Source organism: Rhodamnia argentea, chromosome 9 (assembly GCF_020921035.1).
Source record: "Rhodamnia argentea isolate NSW1041297 chromosome 9, ASM2092103v1, whole genome shotgun sequence".
NCBI classification, from domain to species: domain Eukaryota; kingdom Viridiplantae; phylum Streptophyta; class Magnoliopsida; order Myrtales; family Myrtaceae; genus Rhodamnia; species Rhodamnia argentea.
In genome coordinates, this window is record NC_063158.1 from 12,560,854 (window position 1) to 12,581,662 (window position 20,809).

At 43.1% G+C, this 20,809-nt stretch overlaps 4 protein-coding genes across 4 annotated transcripts; 2 read left to right on the forward strand and 2 right to left on the reverse strand.

Moving 5' to 3' along the window:
* Window positions 1-223: 223 nt before the first annotated feature.
* LOC115730786 (chlorophyll a-b binding protein of LHCII type 1) lies at window positions 224-1,191 on the reverse strand. Its single transcript, XM_030661392.2, has one exon. It carries the CDS (start codon window positions 1,120-1,122, stop codon window positions 328-330), a length of 795 nt encoding a protein of 264 aa, XP_030517252.1. The 5' UTR covers window positions 1,123-1,191; the 3' UTR covers window positions 224-327.
* Window positions 1,192-3,422: 2,231 nt separating this feature from the next.
* Window positions 3,423-20,307, forward strand: LOC125316435. The gene is made up of 3 exons (XM_048284760.1): window positions 3,423-4,230; window positions 7,382-8,277; window positions 20,297-20,307. The coding sequence occupies exons 1-2, from the start codon at window positions 3,438-3,440 to the stop codon at window positions 8,260-8,262; spliced, it is 1,674 nt and encodes a 557-aa protein (XP_048140717.1). The 5' UTR covers window positions 3,423-3,437; the 3' UTR covers window positions 8,263-8,277; window positions 20,297-20,307.
* On the forward strand, window positions 10,356-11,514 carry LOC125312566. The gene is made up of 2 exons (XM_048285621.1): window positions 10,356-10,993; window positions 11,354-11,514. Exons 1-2 carry the CDS (start codon window positions 10,382-10,384, stop codon window positions 11,405-11,407), a joined length of 666 nt encoding a protein of 221 aa, XP_048141578.1. The 5' UTR covers window positions 10,356-10,381; the 3' UTR covers window positions 11,408-11,514.
* Window positions 11,471-15,774, reverse strand: LOC115733542 (LRR receptor-like serine/threonine-protein kinase FLS2). Its single transcript, XM_048285617.1, has 2 exons — window positions 12,557-15,774; window positions 11,471-11,983 (listed from the first exon to the last, which is right to left on the reverse strand). The coding sequence occupies exons 1-2, from the start codon at window positions 15,696-15,698 to the stop codon at window positions 11,640-11,642; spliced, it is 3,486 nt and encodes a 1,161-aa protein (XP_048141574.1). The 5' UTR covers window positions 15,699-15,774; the 3' UTR covers window positions 11,471-11,639.
* Window positions 20,308-20,809: the final 502 nt, after the last annotated feature.

A 20,809-nucleotide genomic window follows, 5' to 3' on the forward strand; every position in this document is an offset into this window, starting at 1 on the left:
GACTCTATAACCAAAGATTTGACAAAATTTCACTTGGTTATGCTAATTTATCTGAACAATGATGATGCATTTTTTTCTCCCTTCTTTTCCGATGCCACTGCAATTAGACTTTTCGTATTAATTTTTCGTTACACATGTTAATAAGTATTTCCAGCCTATTACCGTGTCGAAGCAACGCATTAGTAGACTGGAATCATGAAAATGAAAAAATCACAATGATCACTGGATTAACGACAAAACTCACATTAACCTCTCAATAAAATTTGCACAAATTTACATTACACCAATAAGAGCACACTTGAAGCAAAAACATGTTGCTTCTAAAGCTCATTTGCCGGGGACGAAGTTGGTGGCATAGGCCCAAGCATTGTTGTTGACAGGGTCAGCGAGGTGATCAGCCAAGTTCTCCAATGGACCCTTTCCTGTCACAATGGCCTGCACATAGAACCCAAACATGGAGAACATGGCAAGCCTGCCGTTCTTGATCTCCTTCACCTTGAGCTCCGCAAAGGCCTCAGGGTCATCGGCCAGGCCCAACGGGTCGAAGCTCCCGCCAGGGTAAAGTGGGTCGGTGACCTCACCGAGAGGCCCGCCGGCAATGCGATAGCCCTCGACGGCTCCCATCAAGATGACCTGGCAAGCCCAGATGGCCAGGATGCTCTGGGCATGGATCAAGCTAGGGTTGCCCAAGTAGTCGAGCCCACCTTCACTGAAGATCTGGGCCCCAGCCTTGAACCACACGGCCTCGCCGAACTTGACGCCGTTCCGGGCCAAGAGCTCAGGGAAGACACAGCCGAGGGCGCCGAGCATGGCCCACCTTGCGTGGATGACCTCGAGCTCGCGGTTCTTGGCAAAGGTCTCGGGATCGGCCGAGAGCCCGGCGGTGTCCCATCCATAGTCGCCGGGGAACTCGCCGGTGAGGTAGGACGGGGGCTCGCCGGAGAACGGGCCCAAGTACTTGACACGGTCCGGGCCGTACCACGGGCTTCCAGAGGAGGCGGGCCTGACGCCTCTCCTCATGGTGACTCTCCCATTGCCGAGGAGCTCGGGGGTGGCAGGAGAGAGCTTCACCGCCTTGCCGGCAAAGGATGGGGAGGAGAGAGCCATTGTGGAAGCAGCCATGGTTTCAAAGTGGGGCTTTTCCCGCCTTGTGTTTAGAAACTTGTAGATGTTGAGAGGTCGTGACTTGTGAGAGGGTGGTGAGGTTAGAGGGGTATTTATATGCAGGGGTTCATACAAGTCTCTTATCTTGGGATATCTATATCTATCTTTCCATTGGGAGTTGAAGATTTTAGCTTTGGTTTCTTGTGTCCTCTTGGGCACTCTCTGATCCACCCAAGATTTTCTGTGCTCTTAAAATTGGGCCCAAAGAAAAAGCAGAGAGGGAGAGCTGAAGGCTTTCACTTGTATATGATGGATGACATGTAATTCAGTGTAAATTTGAACTTTCTTCACCATGGAACAACAGTAGAAACAGTAAGATCAAGATCGAGAACACTAAATTCCGGTATGAAATCTTGCTCTTGCATATCCTTGCCACAAATAAACATCATCGCACAAAAAAAAATTAGTCAGACAGTGAAACTGAAACATCTTATGTATGTTTCATCAAAATCAATGACAAACATCTTATGTCGCAAAGGCTACACACACCTTGCGGTGCTTTTCAAGGAGATATTTCAAGACGGTGTGGTGTGAAAGTAACAGTCTGACTTGTTCGGCTGAAAGCGTTTCTTGCATCACATCAATTACAAAAATAAAGAAAAGTGGCAGTTTGAACTTTTCAACATGTCTTTTTTTTTAAAGTGAAATATGATGTGCAGAAAAGATATCAAACCCAGCATGAGATTTTCCCCTCAATAATCGGAAATTACTTTGTTCCAATTCCACGATGTTCTATCTGTAACGGAGAAAAGTGCCAAAAAAATCCTAAACTTATTGTATTAGTATCAATTAGTCATAAATTTTTCAATTAAACCAATTTGGCTGGTGATGGTCACCATCAACCCTCACTGCCCATTGGGCAAGCTAGCCAGCCCTCGACAATCATTGGTGAGGGTCGGTGGAGGCTGCGAAGGCCCAAGGCGATGGCCTTCGCAGCCTCGAATGCCCTTGCTCAATGGTCGCCAACCAAAGTGAGAGGACAAAAAAGAAAGAGGGCCTTCGCGGCCTCGAAGGCCCTTGCTCAATGGTTGCCGACCAAAGTGAGAGGAAAAAAAAGAATAATTAAAAGAAAAAAAATTATTAAAAAAAAATATCTATGTTAGCTTGGCCACACCACATGAGGATGACCAACGTCCACGTTAGCTACTCCGACCTAAATTGGCCAAATGAAATGGATTGATACTCTTGCAAAAAGTTTAGAAGTAAATTGATTGTTTATGATCGAATTGGCACTAATGCGATATATTTATGACTTTTTTGATAATTTTTTCACCCGTCTCGGGAAAAATTTGGAGCCGATCAATTTAACGGGATAGTATTTTACGAGCTTCCGAGTAATTGGAACTCTGTGCTCGTGCACCTAAATCATAATTTCTACAATTACCTGGGAACATGTGAAGCCTAACTTTTAACAAAGTTTCAGTAAACTCCCCTAGCTTTTGCTGAAAAACCGAGGGGTTAGAAAAAAGTCGTTCTCCTGTTTAAGAACTTAGAAGTAAGAATGTTCGTTTTCCATGTACAACCCGCGATTTATCTTCTCCATTTTCTTCCAAATCAATTCTTATAAGGAGAAGCTCCGATTAATTATGGATTTAGCGCTTGAGTAATGATATCGATGACTTAGTTCATTGCAACCTCCATTGGATGTGCATATCTTTTCAAGAACATAAGTATGCATGGCATTGATTATACCATAGATATAGGCCGAGTTAAACCAAATTAGAGGTCGATGGTAACTACACAGAAGCGATTAATTATCCATTTAATCAACAATCCCAAATTCTCCAATCAATTTTTCTAGGGATATCAACATTCAACATCCTTCCTTTAATCATTTTGGTGGGGATAGCCGTGTTGGCACAAGAATTCTATGAAACCAAGAAGCTGGGCGGTCCCACTTGATGAACAATGAAATTCATGCAGAGATAGGGTTATCCAAATTAATCCAAGTGGCGCCCTCCCATTGGTTGAAAATGTCTGAATTGACAAAATTATCTCTGAAAATTTCTCCACTACTTGATACAAACAAACCTCAACATAAATAAATAAATAAAACGAAGGATCAGAAGATATAGTTAGTGGAGTAGGGAGCGCCAAGTAGATAGGAAAAAAATCGAACTGACTTGCAAAGCCAATAGGAATTCAGATAGAGATATCTAAGATAAGGACCCTCGTGCATTTATATAGCCCAACACAACCATCACCACTCCATCTCAACTCTCTCTTTCAAACACTTAAGACACACTCATCAAGCTCCCAAATCCACCACCTCAATGGCAGCTTCCACCATGGCTCTCTCCTCCCCGTCCCTTGCCGGGCAGGCCGTGAGGCTATCCCCCTCCACTCCCGAGCTCCTCGGCAACGGGAGAGTCTCCATGAGGAAATCAGTCAAGTCCGTCTCCTCCGGGAGCCCGTGGTACGGCCCGGACCGTGTCAAGTACCTGGGCCCGTTCTCCGGCGAGCCCCCTAGCTACCTCACCGGCCAGTTCCCCGGCGACTACGGCTGGGACACCGCCGGGCTCTCGGCCGACCCCGAGACCTTCGCCAAGAACCGCGAGCTCGAGGTCATCCACGCCAGGTGGGCCATGCTCGGCGCCCTCGGCTGCGTCTTCCCCGAGCTCCTGGCCCGCAATGGCGTCAAGTTCGGCGAGGCCGTGTGGTTCAAGGCCGGTGCCCAAATCTTCAGTGAGGGTGGGCTTGACTACTTGGGGAACCCTAACCTGATCCACGCCCAGAGCATCCTAGCCATCTGGGCCTGCCAGGTCATCTTGATGGGAGCCGTCGAGGGCTACCGTATTGCCGGCGGCCCGCTCGGTGAGGTCACCGACCCGCTCTACCCCGGCGGGAGCTTCGACCCGTTGGGCCTGGCCGACGACCCCGAGGCCTTCGCTGAGCTCAAGGTGAAGGAGATCAAGAACGGCAGGCTCGCCATGTTCTCCATGTTTGGGTTCTACGTGCAGGCCATTGTGACGGGAAAGGGTCCATTGGAGAACTTGGCTGACCATCTTGCCGACCCAGTCAACAACAATGCTTGGGCTTATGCCACCAACTTCGTCCCTGGAAAGTGATTGTGAGTCTTGAGCGGGATTGGCATTTCATTGATGTGACGTGGATTGGTTGGAAATTTATCAATTGTGAATTACATGTATTGGCTTGAGTGATATATTCAATCATCTCCCTTCCCTTTTCAACTCAACTCCCACGTTTCTTTGTTTTTCTTCGTCATCTGCTGCTTAAGATCCATAGATTAATCTGCAAACGCCGTCCTCAAAAGCTTTCTATCAGACAAGCGATCTTCGGCTCGCCCAATCCTGAATGACTTTTCGAGTTGCGAGTCGAGCCCTCAACCAAACGGTGCTTATCAACCTCTCTTCAAATAACATATGCTCGCAAGAGGGAAGGATTCGTCGGCGTAGGGTCTGCTGTCGAAGCAAAAATGAGCCTTTTGATAGCAATTATGAACATATATTGAGCTAACTAGATAGACTAGAAGTTTTAGGTCGTGTCAGATGTGCATGTTCGTATTTCGGCTAAGAGATGTCCGATCCACACATATTCACGAGCAACGTAGATGGACAGGCCAAAGTGCGTACATGACTTTTTTGTTGAACTGGTTGGTGATTTTTCAGTGAAATATGTAAAGCCTTTGACCTTATTTGTCTTTCGCTATCACGCCAACTAGTCGTCCCTGAATCTTTCCTACGCGACATTGGAGCGTAGACACCGAACTCTTCATGCGATAGAATCGAATTTATCTATCATAATAAGTCCATTTACACATCTATTCTTCTCTACTCTTGATCGTAATTATTAAAATAATGGAGTTTCGGTAAAGTAGAAGTCTTGAAGGAGCCGAGGAGAATTAAGTACAACAAAGTCATAATGATTTTTCTAATGTTTATTTTTTTTTCTCTTTTCTTTGTTTCTTTGTTTCCTAAACTTTTTTTTGTCTTACGAAGTTGGGCTAGAGTCGCCGGCCACAAGGCGAGGGCCGCGAAGCCCTTGACGGCAGCGGGTGAGGGTCGCAGCCCTCGCCCCATACAGCCACTGGAGCTCGAGGTTGTCTTAGCTTAACTCGAGCTAAAATCCCTTCGGTTCTTCCGGTGCTGCTACTTGCTACTCTCGTCCTTCACAAGGATCAACCTCAAGCTCCCTCGTGGCGTCGAGCTAAAGCCCCCAGATCGAGAGGGCTCAAGCTTCATTACAGCATTGAGCCCGAGAACCAGATCTGGCGGCTCGAGCTCCATGCCGCGGCAGAGGTTGAGGTCCAGAGGCAAGGCAACGAGCACATCCAAAGGAAAAAAAATAGTCAGGTCAGATATTTGAGAAATTAGGACGAAGGAGATGAGGTCCATAAGAAAGAAGAGAAAGAGCAATGCTCTCGTTAAGTGACCAATTAGTCTAGAGATACTTTAATATCATCGCTACAGTTCAGATTCTATTTTCAAAAAGTTTGTTTTTTATTGAATTCTTTTTACAATTCTAGTGGTTCGTACTTCTTCATAATTCTTAGACTCTGTTTGTACCACAGAAAATAAATGATTCGAAAACACACACTCACACACATATATATTTATTTATTTAAAAACGATCACTTATATCGCTTACAATATGCATACACATATTCACAAAATATTTATACATAAATTGTTATCGATAACGAAAAGAGTTTTCGATGAACTAATCATTCAAACGATCCAAGCTGATCGGTAAATATTTTCAATAAACCAAGCGGAATCACCCATTTTGCCAGTGAGCAAGTGAAGCATTTTGAAAATCGAGAAAAGAACAAAAATTTCTTATTATGCATATGTAGCGGAAGTCATTCTCCTGTCGCAGAACTTAGAATTAAGGATGTTCGTGTTCCATGTGCAACCCGCAATTTATCTTCTCGGTTTTCTGCTAAATCGATTCTTATATTATTAGTTACCAATTCACCGCTTGAATAATGATGGTGACAACTTATGCTTCGTTTGTTTTGCAAAAAATATAACCGTTTTAGAAAATGATTTCCAGAAAGTCATTTTATAGGAAAATGATAATATTTTTCGGTGTTTGGCTTATCTGAAAATGAGTTGAAAAATATTTTCTGTCTCATTTGGCAAAGAAAATCTATTTTGATTTCTAGCATAGTCGTTTGGCCGAAAATTATCGACGGGAATACTGATCGTCCTACGTGGTACGGCCGGTGTTAACGCAAATAATTTTATAAATTTAAAAAATTGATTTGTTAATATATATTTTCATGTTCTTTTGTTTTCTTTCTTTTCCTTTCATTTTCTTTTTTTTTCCTTCCTCCACCTCTGCCTTGGCCGGTGGTCAACCACAGAAGAAGGAAAAGAAACAAAAAAAGAAATAAAAAGAGAAATGAAAATAATAAAAGATATAAGGAATGTGAAGGAGCAGAGGAAAGATGAGAAAAAATGTTTTTTCTCTTTTCAAAAAGAAAAATCATTTTCCTCACTTTTGAAAGGTGTTCTTTTTCATGGGTGAAAAATATTTTTGTTGACTATTTTATTTTTCGCGAATCAAGTACCTAAAAAAAAAAATTCAAAAAGTTGTCTTGTGTGAAACAAATGGAGCCTTAGTTTGTTGTTAACTTCATTAAGTGAGTCGATAACAATTACACAGAAACAGTTAATTATCCATTTAATAAACAATATCAGATTTTTTAATATTTTTGCTAGCATAAAAATCATTAAGTGACTTTTGAGAGTAACAACATGTTGTGGATCACAAATTTTAGAATGAATGAACCCCACAACAATTTCTCATTACTTATTTTATTTTATTTCTTTGTGATTCGAAATAAACTATTAATCTCATAGTGGATTAAAAATAGTCACATAATTATTTCTTCTGCTCAATATTCTAAGGACATCTGGGATATTCGTGCTGATACAAGAATTGTACAACCAAGAAGGTGGCGGTCCCAATTTGATGAACATGCAACTTCATGCAGATATAGGGTTGTCCGAATTGGCCCCAAGTGGCACCCTCCGATTGGTGGGAAAATTCTGAATTTACAATAATTATCTCCCAAAAAAAATAAAAATAACAAAAAAAATTATAAAAAAAAATAAAACGAAGGATCAGAAGATATAGTTAGTGGAGTAGGGAGCGCCAAGTAGATAGGAAAAAAATCGAACTGACTTGCAAAGCCAATAGGAATTCAGATAGAGATATCTAAGATAAGGACCCTCGTGCATTTATATAGCCCAACACAACCATCACCGCTCCATCTCAACTCTCTCTTTCAAACACTTAAGACACACACATCAAGCTCCCAAATCCACCCCGTCAATGGCAGCTTCCACCATGGCTCTCTCCTCCCCGTCCCTCGCCGGACAGGCGGTGAGGCTATCCCCCTCCACTCCCGAGCTCCTTGGCAACGGGAGAGTCTCCATGAGGAAATCGGTCAAGTCCGTCTCCTCCGGGAGCCCGTGGTACGGCCCGGACCGCGTCAAGTACCTGGGCCCGTTCTCCGGCGAGCCCCCTAGCTACCTCACCGGCCAGTTCCCCGGCGACTATGGCTGGGACACCGCCGGGCTGTCGGCCGACCCCGAGACCTTCGCCAAGAACCGCGAGCTCGAGGTCATCCACGCCAGGTGGGCCATGCTCGGCACCCTCGGCTGCGTCTTCCCCGAGCTCCTGGCCCGCAATGGCGTCAAGTTCGGCGAGGCCGTGTGGTTCAAGGCCGGTGCCCAAATCTTCAGCGAGGGTGGGCTCGACTACCTAGGGAACCCCAGCCTGATCCACGCCCAAAGCATCCTAGCCATCTGGGCCTGCCAAGTCATATTGATGGGAGCCGTCGAGGGCTACCGTATTGCCGGTGGCCCGCTCGGTGAGGTCACCGACCCGCTCTACCCTGGCGGGAGCTTTGACCCACTGGGCCTGGCCGACGACCCCGAGGCCTTCGCTGAGCTCAAGGTGAAGGAGATCAAGAACGGCAGGCTCGCCATGTTCTCCATGTTTGGGTTCTACTTGCAGGCCATTGTGACGGGAAAGGGTCCATTGGAGAACTTGGCTGACCACCTTGCCGACCCAGTCAACAACAATGCTTGGGCCTATGCCACCAACTTCGTCCCTGGAAAGTGATTGCGAGAGTCTTGAGTGGGATTGGCATTTCATTCATGTGATGTGGATCGGTCGGAAACGACACTTCAGCAGGTGTGAATTTCGTGTGTTGCTGCTAGCTTTAGTGACATACTCAACTGAACTCCCACGTTTCTTCTTTGTTTTTCTTCATCCTTTGCGGCTTAAGATTCACAGATTTATCTGCAAACGCCATCCTCAAAAACATTCTATCATAATGAAGGATTCTCCGGCGCAGAGTCTGCTGTCAAAACAAAATAATCCTTTTAGCCATCATAATGATCTAATCAGACAAGTTAGAAGTTCTAAATCGTGTTAGACGTGCATGTTCGTATTTCATGAACAATGTAAATGGATGGCGCATAAGTGCGTACATGACTTTCCCGTGTGTGATTTTCCAGTGAAATATGTAAGGCCTCTCTTTGCCATATTAGTGTCGGGGATCGGCGTCATCGCCCACATTTGGTATTCCAGTGAAACGCGAAAAGCCATTTGTCTATCGCTATAGATACACCAACTAATCATCCCTGAATCTTTCGTCCTCGACATCGGAACGTAGACATCGAACTCTTCATGCGGTAGAATCAAGTCTGGAAGGAGCTGGGGAGAATCAGACTTAAAAAATTTTAAACTCTTGGTCTCAACTGAAGAATACTAATGGAATACATAATAACGTCTTCTTCTTGTGAATGGAAAAATCTGAAATGGAAAGAAGCCAATAAAACTAAAACAATATTCATTGTACATTTTTATACAAGATACAAGTAAAGATGCACCGTAAATTATTATCAAATGTCGATATAACTAGTATTCGGATGTTTTTTTTTTTTTTTTTGGGAGGGATAGTATTAGGGTGTGTTTGGTTAAGCTAAAGCCCCTTGGGAAAAATGTTGGGGAGGCAAGCCTTTTCAAGAGCCATTTGGCCAAATGTTAGCCTTGAGAAGCTTGAAAACCCAATGTTGGGAGGGACAGCATTGAGTTTTCAGCATATTTCGGAATACTGAAGGCCTCATCGATGAAAATAGTCAGTTACCTATTTTGCCCTCAAAACTTTACTAAAAACTCATTTTACTCTTTTTTAAAAGTGAAACCCTAGAATCATCTTCGTCTTCTTCAAGGTGGTCGGCGAAGGCCGCCTAGGGTCACACGACCCCAGGTGGCCTCAGATGACGATTGCCGGTGTTAGATCCGGCTCACCGTTGGCCAAAGCCGACCGGCTAAGGGTTTTGATTTTTTTTTCAAATAAAAAATAAAAAAGAAATATGTGACCAAAAGCCCTTTGAAATTTTTTCTTTTGCTAAACACTACTTAACCCAAAGTTGCATTTTATACAATTTTTTACCAAATGCCTGTTGCATTTTCACAAAACCACTTAGGCTAAAGACATCTGCATTTGCTTAAAGCCCATTTCCAAAGCCGGACCAAATGCATCCTTATTCTTTCCGAGGATTATCCCGATGGTCAACCTGGTCATGGCCCTGGTAGCCTCGTGGGCCCGTCAAGCCAACGAGCCTCGGTAGTCCATGGGCTTGTCTAACCCTACCGCTAAGAGGTATTGCCATAACTAAACAACGCAATACACGCCACTTACGTACATTCCGTTTGTTTCGCTGGAAATAAACGATTTGGAAAGTATTTTATTAAAAAGGATCGCTTGTATCGCTTGAAATAATTAGTCAATTCGAAATCTTGTCATTATCAATAATAATATATGTATAAATAATTTGGCGGACTTTTTTGTAAGTTATATAAGCGATCTTTTTAAGAAAAATATATCTCAAATCATTCATTTTTTCGCGAAAAAAGATATTAGGATAGTGTTTCATTTTGATTGCGTCACTATGAGAATCGCAAATCTCTCTCTCGCTCTCTCTCTCTCTCTCTTTCCCCTTGACCGATAACACAAATTACTTTTGAATTTTTATGAAATTTCTTATCATTAAAAAAGATTAATTTGATCTCGATATCACGCGAATAATGTGATTGATCGATTATAAATTATATTTGCAAAAATGGTATAATTGTCCCGGAAAATACTAATTCTCGACCGCGCGACCATTTTTCCCTCCATATCTTGCTAATAAACTTAAAAACTGCCGCGTCAGCGTTCGCCGTCTGAAGGATGCGCTCCAACTTCTTCTCTTCACTCGAACGAGTCGAAAAGCGACTCAAACTCGACCGCCCCCGCCGCCGCCAAACGCCGCAAACCACTGCTTCGTCATCACTCGACCATTCTCCGGCATCCCCTCTCCACCTTCTCTCCTCCCTACCCTACCACCACGACCACCAAGCCCTCGATCCTCCCCCTCCTCCTCCTCCTCTTCAAGATAGCAGCGAAGCACCAGAGGCGTTCCTCTCTTGCTCTCCCCAGTTCCATTCTCCGCCCGAATCTCCTCCGCCGCCGGCGACGGAGATCGACGCCGATTCGGCCGACGACATCGACCGGTTGATGCGGATGCTCGGTCTGGGGAACCGCGAGCCGAAGCCTCGTGGAGGAGGAGGAGCGGGCTGCGGAGACGCCGGGGCTTGCGAGTGCAAGGGAGGGTTCTACGAGCGAATCGCCGGCGTGAAGGGGCCGAAGTGCCGGAAGGAGGCTGAGAGACTGGATCGGTGGATTGAGTGCTTTTTGAACGGCGGCGGCGGTGGTGATGGGGATGAGAGGGTGGAGCCGTTGAGGTTGGTGCATCTGCTTCTGGGTAAAGCCGCGTCTGTCTGCGAGGGCGGTGGATGCGGTTCTGGTGGGTTGGTGTTTCCTTCCACTGTGGATGAGTTTCTTCGTAACGATCCTCCTGGTCCTGATGGTTAAGCCCCCAAAAAGGTACATAAGAGTTGACATTTGAGCAATCTTCACAAGGTTTTGGTAACTGTTTGAGGTTGATCGTCGTGATCATTTTGGTTATTCGCGACGAATTCTCAATTTCCTTTATGGTTAAAGTCTTGAGTTCTTGTTTGTCGGAATGTGATGCTCTGTAGAGAGTGAGGTTGAGTTTTGATGCAACGAGAAGATATATCTGTGCAATTCTTGTTTCTGGGCTTTTTTGTCTGATCGAGCTCTCTGGTCTACTTGCCATTCGCCATCTCTTTTCCGGTTCGATCTGAAATTGTGATGAAGGAAGCTAGGGACAAGCAGCTGGATTCTCTAATGTGATTAGGATATCCAATGCAAGTAACTAGACTGTCAAAGTTTCTTCAAGACTGGATTGAGATCTTCTATTTCCTTATGCCGAACCTGCTAAAATTTTCGAGAAATGGGACGAAAACAGCTGAGCGAATGTAATCCTGCTTCAAAATCGGTTCTGCTGGTGCAAGAACTAGCAGGATTCAACTATCATGCTCTTTACAATGCTTCCCATAACTCATAGCATCAAAAGTTTTCAGTTTTAGCTTGCCTTGGCCTTTATTTTTGTAAGGACAGCCAGGACCTCATCAATGTCTGGTCGGTTTGCCGGATCTGGAGAAGTGCACTGATGAGCCAGTTGGAAGAGCTTTTCTACGATTTCCTGCTGCTCCTTGGAAACATTCGCAGCTAGAAGCGGGTCCAAGATTTGGAAAATCCCACTGGTTCCTCTTGCAAGAGCCGTCTCTGCCAGTTGATGCAAACTGATTGGGTATTCATTCTCCTGAGTGAGCGCAGTTGGTCTCCTTCTTGTTAGCAGCTCCAGCATTATCATTCCGAAGCTAAAAACATCCACCTTAGTTGTGACTTTTCTCATGTAGGCAAACTCTGGCCAAAGGGAGAAGACAGAAGATGCTGATTGAGTGAGAGATAGAGAGAGTTGTTATTTACGGGTTAGAAATTGTACCGGAAAGATCATGAAAAGAGTCCAGACGGAGGAGGAATCATAGGACATTTCTCAGTTGTTATGCAATCCATTATCATGCTAATTGGAATGAACATGTTGAATGCCAGCTTTGATGATTTGTGTCTCAACTCTACGGTCGACACTTCAGTATATATACATGCATAAATATATTCCGATACGGTTTGCTTGCTTATATACTCAATTTTCGCTTGCATACATGTTCAAATATGTCATAGTATGAGTATGAATGAATGAGCTAAATACCAGCTGATTATGTTTTGTGTGCAACACTACAGTCAAGATTTCAGCTTGTATGCTTGCAGAAGCAGGCTGTTGGCTTTGACGCTTTTACCTAGTGAAAACTCCAAGGAGAGTGAACTCTTTGGGCTTATTACGCTCAAGAAATGTTCAGAACTCAAGTGAAATGAAATGGCTACTTGGGATGTTTTGGCTTAAATCACATGGCCATTGACTTGTATGAGCAAGATATTTACCTGGTGCCATGTAGCCGATCGTGCCTTGGAAATCTGATGAAGCAGTAATGCCAGTCCCATTCTGGGGATGAATCCCTAGCATCCGAGCGGTTCCGAAGTCACTCACGTGAGCCTCCCAATCTCCATCCAAAAGGATGTTAGAAGGCTTCAGGTCGCAGTGGATTATGGGGAAACCATATCCAGAGTGCAAGTAACTCAACCCGCTTGCAATGGAAACACAGACATCAATTCTTTTAGACAGCGTCCACCGCGACCCATCCATCTGAGCATCGTGTATTATGCTATCCAAGTTTCCATTCTCCATGTATTCCAGGACCAAAGCTTTCAATTTCCCGCTCTCCCAAGCATAGCCGATCACCCTAACCAAATTTCGGTGCCTCAGCTGGCTAAGGATCTTTACTTCTCTATTGAAGCATTTGTCGGATTCTGCGGAAAATTGACGTAAATTCAGTTTCTTCACTGCAACAACCTTCCCTTCTTCCAAGAGGCCCTTGTACACAGTGCTCAAGCTGCCTGCACCGATGATATTGTCCTCGCCAAAAAATTCAGTCGCAGCCTCGAGGTCTTTCTGCTCAAACCTCTTGAGGTTCATGGCAGATGCATAATGTGGTTCTGTATTCTCAAGCTCTTGTGACTTTTTTCTGCCTGCTTTGTACTTGACGATAGATAGTATCAAAACTAATGCAAAAAGTACAGTGACAGACCCCAGTGCCAATAAAATTCGTATGGTTCTCTTCGACAATTTCTTAGAACTCTTATTGTCACAAGAGCCGAGAAATTCGATTCCACAAAGAGCATCATTACCCGTCAAACTCGACGCATCGATGTTCACAAATATGCCTTTCTCTGGCACGCGGCCTTCAAGATGATTGAAGGAAAGGTTGAGGTGCTTCAAGCTAGAAAAATTGCCGAAGCTTTCAGGGATCACGCCCATCAAATGGTTATATGAAAGATCAAGCAAACTCAAATGCTTCATCTTTGCCAAATCATCGGACAGTGACCCATTTATCTCATTCTTCGAAAGATTCAGGCTTGTTAGGGAATCCATTCCTGTAAAAGCTTCAACCGGAAGTGGACCGGAAAGTCTATTTCCTGAAAAATCAAGTGAAAGCAAGTTTTTGCAGCCTCCGAGTGTTCTAGGAATGGTTCCTGAGAGTTTATTGTTCGAGATATCAATAGCCTGTATCATTTCCATTTCACCAAGCTCATCTGGCACACTTCCTGTCAGTGAGTTGCGTGAAAGATTCAGATATATCTGCATTCTTTTCATGCTTCCAATCACAGATCTGGGAATTGAGCCAGTAAGACTGTTATCAGAGAGATCTAAGGTCATTAACCGCGTCAGCATCTCCATCTCTCTAGGAATCGACCCACTAAGCATGTTTCCACTGAGGCTTAACAGAGAAAGTGACTGGAGTCTTGAGATTAAAGTTGGAATCAGACCCATCAACCTGTTCCGCTGCAACTGCAAGTTCGTCAACTGTTTCAGTTCAAATAGTCCATCAGGTAACGTTCCCTTCAGGGCGTTGTCATGGAGAGAGAAGCCTTGGAGGAGAGAGAGTCTCGAGATTTCTGGAGGAATCGGCCCGGAAAAGTTGTTTTCAGCCATCGACAGAATGAGTAACTGGGTCAAATTGCCTATCTCTGGTGGAATTTCACCCACAAAAGAATTGTTAATGATTTTCAGAATGCGGAGATTAACCAGGTTGCCGATGCTGGGTTTTACGAACCCACTTAACTTGTTGTCGCTTAAATCAAGAGTAGCAAGTCTGGAACAGTTGAAGAGATCATCAGGGATTTGACCAGATATATTATTGGCCCAGATAGATAAAAATGTCAGATTTGACAAATTTCCTAAGCCTAGGGGAATTTCTCCACTCAGATAGTTCATGCTGAGACTTATGACTAAAATACCGGTGCAGTTGGTAATGCTAGCTGGTATTGATCCCTCGAGAAGGTTGTCATAAAGGGTCAAGTTCTTCAAGTTGTAAAGCGACCCGATATTTTTCGGAATCTGACCTGTGAGAAGATTGGAGCTCATAGACAAGTATGTTAAATTGGTCAAGTTCGTCAAGGACGAAGGAATTGCTCCAGTGAACCTGTTGGAATGAAGGGTCAGAACCTGTAAAGATCTCAATGAACCTATCTCATGAGGAATACTACCAGTCAAATCATTCTCTGAGAGTCCTAATCTGGTCAGCGACTTAAGTTGGAATAGAGATGGTGGAATGGTGGAATTCAACCTATTCTTATGCAAATGCAAGCTTTTGATTTGAACCAAATGCCCAAGCTCTGTGGGAATGGAGCCCATGAAGGAGTTGATGTATAACTCAAGAGCGACAAGGTTGGTACAATGGCCGAGTTCTTTCGGGATTTCTCCAACGAGGACATTCTCAAATAACTGGAGGTATTCTAAATTGGACAAGTTGCTGATTTCTCTAGGAATGACTCCTGACAATTGGTTTTGACTCAAGTCTAATGCTTGGAGAGACTCCAGTAAACCGACAGAACTAGGTATAGGACCAACCAAGTTGTTTCCGAAAGCTGTAAAGAGCTGAAGATTGGTCAAGCTTCCTATTCCGGCAGGAATCCTGCCGGTGATATTGTTGCCGATGAGACCAAGCGCCAACAAGGATGTGCAGTTGCAGATACTTTCGGGGATACTTCCACTCAGGAAATTGTCGCCAAAATCAATTGACTGCAAACTCCTGAGATTCCCTAACTCTCGCGGTATCGGACCGGATAGAGAGTTCTCATAAAGGGTCAATTCCAAGAGCTGCGAGCATTTTCCGAGATCCGCCGGAATTTTCCCTGTAAAATTATTTAGAGTTAGATCGAGAACCTGCAGGGCTGAGAGGTTCCCTAGGAAAGGCGATATGCCTCCTGCGAGCTGCTTGTCCACCAAAGAAATGGACACGACCTGTTTCGACGCCGGGTCACAGGTAATCCCCGACCAGTTGCAGTGAGAATGACTCACTTCATCCCAATCATCAAGAGCTCCCAATGGGTCACTGGTGATGGAGCTCTTGAAGGCTTTCAGTGCTTGAATCTCAACCTGTGTGTTTGTTTCTAGAGAAAGAGAAGGAAGAACCAGAAGGAAAAACATTATGAACAACACAAAATCAAGACCGAGCATTATCATTTTTCCCTGAACTACTTCGAAAGTGAGTGGAGCTGAAACACTCAGTGAAGACCCTTTTATAGTAGAACGCTTGAGAATTATAGAGGCCTTGACATCATGTGAAGGGAAGTCGTCTTCTTCCTGCGTGCGTTCAAACCTAGATCAATGCTGAGAAGACAAAATTGGTGGTTCTAGGACAATGAAATGAGCACCAAAGTTTGACCAGATCACTTGAATGTTGTCACAAAACTCCATCGGCCACTAGCTGGAGATGAAGACGAGACCATGCCCATCAATCGAATCCCTCAAATCTACAGAATAATAAGATCTGGAGCTTGGCCTACCCTCCAAACTGCAATGTGAAATTTCTCATTTTCCTAAGAAAATGATGCTCGCTTTTGCTCTACCTTGGATCATTTAAATGCGAAAATTGGAGGTGGCAAAATGGGTCTAGAACCCATACTTGACTCATATTCCATGGCGGTTGGTCATAAATGGGTTGCTTCAATTTTAAAAGTGAGTCATAAATGGGTTAATTAGAAACTTTAGTCCGAAATGGGTTTTAATTGAGTCCTAAATGAGTCGGATAAAAAAAACTATACAAAAATTTAGCTATATACATATAAGTGTATAAGAAACAATTATCTTTAAACTGGATTTTAATATTGAAGTGTTCTAACAATATTGATCGAGTCAAGTATGGATCACTAGATCTGTGTAGCATGAAAATGGATTAAAACGGGTTAAATTGATCAATATGGGCCGGACAAGATTCGTTTCGATCCAAACCCGACCCGACCCGACCCGACCCCATCCCGTTTGACACCTCTAGCGAAAATAAACATCCTGAGAGAATGTCTTCCCTTTTTATTTTAGAAAGGCTATATAATCACACATAAAAAATAAAAAATAAAAACTTGAAAACTATGGATTTCTCCTATGCTCGTTGGCCAAATCCTTTGTATATTTGACCACTAACATGGCAATGGCATGGCTTACTTGATGGAATTTATGGGTGGGGGACATTCTTCATTGCACCCGTGATTAAAGATTCCTTTCAACGGGGCAAGTTGGATAGACAGAGCGTGGGGGGGCGGGGGGGGAAAGGACAAAGTCAGCCATTTGCACTGCGAGAACCAGACGAATAGAACAGATAGTGCTCGTTGAGCTGCCAAACGCGTTTGCTCCTTTTGACCGAGGCAGCGTGGAATGGATACGATTTCTGCAAATTGCAAATGACGGCCAAGGAATGGATCATTGGCGGATCATAAAGTGACCCAATGGATTGGAGTTAGATTGTGATATTCTTGGGTCAACCTGGTTTTGTGTTTCGTTTTTCTTTGTTTGGTCCCATCTCCCGAAACATTCGACACTATGGCGATTTGAACAAATTTATCTTGGAAAAATTATTCGAAAAGTCATAAACCTATTACGTTTTTATCAGGAAAATTGTCAAAAAAAAGTTCTAAACTTATTACACCTTTGCCAATTCAGTACTCAACCTTTTAATTTTGCCAATTTAGTCATAAACCTTATACATTTATGCCAATTCAGTCCTAAATCTTTTTTTCCGCCAATTCAATCATAAACCTTTTGCATTTGTGCCAATTGAGTCCATCCGAACAACTTTGACTAGGAGGAGCTTACGAGCGATTTCTAATAATATTTTAATATTTTTCTAATTTTTAATATTTTAAATTTTCATTTCTTTTTTTTTTATTTTGTTCATCTTCAACCTCCGATTTGGATGATCTGCATCGCCGGTCACTAGCGTCTCCGGATCTAGGCGAGCTCGCCCGACCATGGCGTCACCGTCGCCAAGCGAGGTCAAGCTCCCCTAGTGATGGTGGCCAGCTGGAAGTTGAAGATGAATCAAAAAAATAAAAATAAAAAATTGAAAAAAGTATTAAAATCCTATTAAAAATTACCTCGTCGGTGTCAATCGGCGTCCACGTCAGCATCAACCGGTCAAAGTTGGCTGAATGAACTAAATTGGCACAAATACAAAAGATTTAGGATTAAATTGACACAGATGCAAAATGTTTATGATTGAATTGGCAAAATTAAAAGGTTTAGAATTGAATTAGCAAAAGTACAATAAGTTTATGTATAATTATCCCTAATGTTTTCGAATCGTACTTCTCCTAAACTGCTGCTCCTGCGACGAATCTATCCCGCGACCGCTACCATAGTCAAAATCAGAAACATTCCATCAATATTTTTTGTGTTTTTTTTCCTTTAAATTTTTCAATCTATTTCCTGAGAGGAATCACTTGATTAAAACTGTTTCAAAATGGACGATCCCAATCTAAATCTCTTGAGAGCATAATAAGTACTTCGATCTCAATGCATCCCTTATCAGATTTTCTAAATCGTTATCATCAAACTTCTAAGCCAGCATATTCCATTTCATCTCGGCCATCAAGCCTAGGAATAGAAGGGCTTCCCACTTACCAATGACTTTCAGAAAATAGTTTTGTCCTTTGGCAGTCAGATATTCTCCATTGTTCGTGCTTTCACCACGTACGTAACTAAAGAAGCTCTTGGCATCCCAGGGTCGATGAACATGGTTTCATCACGGATGTGCCCTAGTGTTCCCCCTCAGATTGTCAAGAGCTGAATCAAAAATTGCAGAGATTACAAAACACAAATCAATCCTTTTCGAAATTACAGCTTTTTCGTACCTATCAGACTGTACTACACGCGCGTCGTGCTTCGAGACCCGCACTCAACACGTTAGCGGATCCAACGCGGTCAAGAGAGGCTCGCCCGATGCTTCGTGGTTATATTTTTTCTGCACCTATGTTGAACGGGATATGTTACCTGATATGACAAATTCTTTTCTCGTGAATTGGATTAACCATATGCATACGATATAATATTTAAATATTAAATCACGTTTTCATATAACAGTTTAAGCTTTTAGAACAGTTAAGAGTAATCTTACAAAATCTCATATGTTATCAAAGCAGGAGGATCTGAGGTCAAATCTTCCTGCCTCCTCCAATGAAATCTTTACAGAAAGGAACTTTGGAACTTGCTCTTGTGTATTAGTTGGGAACTGGAAAGGAAAGCAGGTAGTTCTAACATCAGTAGTTTTTGTGCTTTCTGGTTTGAGGGTTCGACTAGTCCAATCGCCGGGCGGGCATTTGCCGCTCCCGTCAAGTTTCTTACCAAACTGACAGTGCCGGAGTTGCCCAGTCCAATATCTTCCCAGTCTTGGCAATGCGTAAGAGCACACGCCTGTCTTTTACAATTTTTCTGGTGAGACTGTCCGTGGCAAAAAGAGTTCTGTGAGCCATGAAAGTTATCAACAAAAAGGTGAACCGCTTAAGCCATATCTGTCAATGTGGGGAGTCGCCCTTGTGCTTGCATATTGGATGACTTCTTCCTGGTGAAGCTGAGGGTACCTTTGCAATGAGTTTTTATTAGAAATGGTTTAGGAGTTAAAAAAAGTATTTACAAAAGAAAAATTCTGCGCCTTTAATTTTTGCTAATATCTCTGTTTTCAGTTGTCGATAATTAATCTCGGCTTTATTAAAACTACCCCTACAATATTTTCCGACAAAAAGTGATGAAAATCGCCGACAAGAACGGTAACTTGCATCTTTTCTCAGTTTTGACAACAAATGTGTCTTGAGTAGTCCAAGTCCGACGTCCGTGTCTTTCTTAAGCATAATAAAAAAGGCATACTCCCCATTGATAATGTCCTTGTGGAGCACCGAAAGTTGTTAATGGAATGTCATCCTCTGCCATCTTGATCTGCCGATGGCCACTTTTACCGTCATTTTCGAGAACCAGGAGGTACCCTCTTTTCTGTTAAATGATACTGTTCTGCTGGGAATGAAGTATTCCGTTAAGAACCAAATCATTGTTAAGCTTTCGGTGATTCCGGCTTCCGGTTATTCCCATCTTTCCTTTGGAATGGTATCGAACCATAAATGCAGGACTTCTGCTTGATTGAATGAGCTTCTTTGGTAGCAACTCATCGATTTGTTTGGCAAATTCTTGAATGTCCTTGTAAGCGTGTCATTTGGCGTGCTAGGATGCTTGTCTTTGGATTTGCAAGTTCTATTCTTACTGTCGAAACAGCATGATTTGAAAAATCAATCCGAGTGTTTGTACGCATGGTGAATATGACCTTTGAAATCGATTTCTAGTGATCATCTCATGACTTGGCTGATCAGTTGCGCATAACTTTTGGATTAAACATCTTATTCGTTCTCATTCTATTCCTAGATTTTCTATTAGTTCCTTCTTCCCGAAACACGGGGAACAACTGGTATCTATCGGTACTTCCTACATTAATTTCTTCTCTTTCAATGTATCTCACAACTGCTCTTTTCTTCTCCCTCGTGAATTGGTTCATTCAATGTTCTATAATTCCTGTTTATGAAAGCATAACCATCTTTTCTAGTTCTGTCCTCGAAATCACGGCTGTCCATGGGTGGCGTGGAAATTCAGAGTTAGGCCAGGGATGTTCTCGAAAAAAACAAACGAAAAAACAAGTCCACAAAGATAACTCGTACGAAGGTGCTAACAAATCAACAAAGACAAAATTCAACTGGCAAAAGAATAACTTCGAGAAAAGAGGTATGGAAGTTGTATCAGAGTGAAAGTGAGGCCTTGTTTTGTAGTGGGGTTGCTTTCCTCAATCACATACAACAGCACATGGTCAGAAACAAATTCACATATAGCGAAATTTATGGGCCACTTCATTAACTTGATTATGCAGTAATTAATAGGGAATTGCGCATACGGATCTAGCTTGCTAGGAGCTTAAAATCCACAGCTATAATAGTTATGAGCAAAACGTACTTGTGAATCCCCAAGTAAAAGTTAACTCGTACCAGAAAAACTGGGACTCCCTGTTGTTATAATGCAAGAGATTGTAGAATGGAAGAAGCCAACAGATAATAGCAATAAGCCCAATTTTTGAGATTGTACCCTACTGATAAACAAAGACTAGTTACAGTACCCCTACTAATGGAAAACAACTTGATAAATGACAGTGAAGCCAGTGAGGCACCAATGACAAATACTTTTTATTTTACTGTCTACAAGGCCAAGAGTCGAGACAGCTACAACATAAGAAATCTGCATCTTACACAACATATAAATGGTCATTTCTC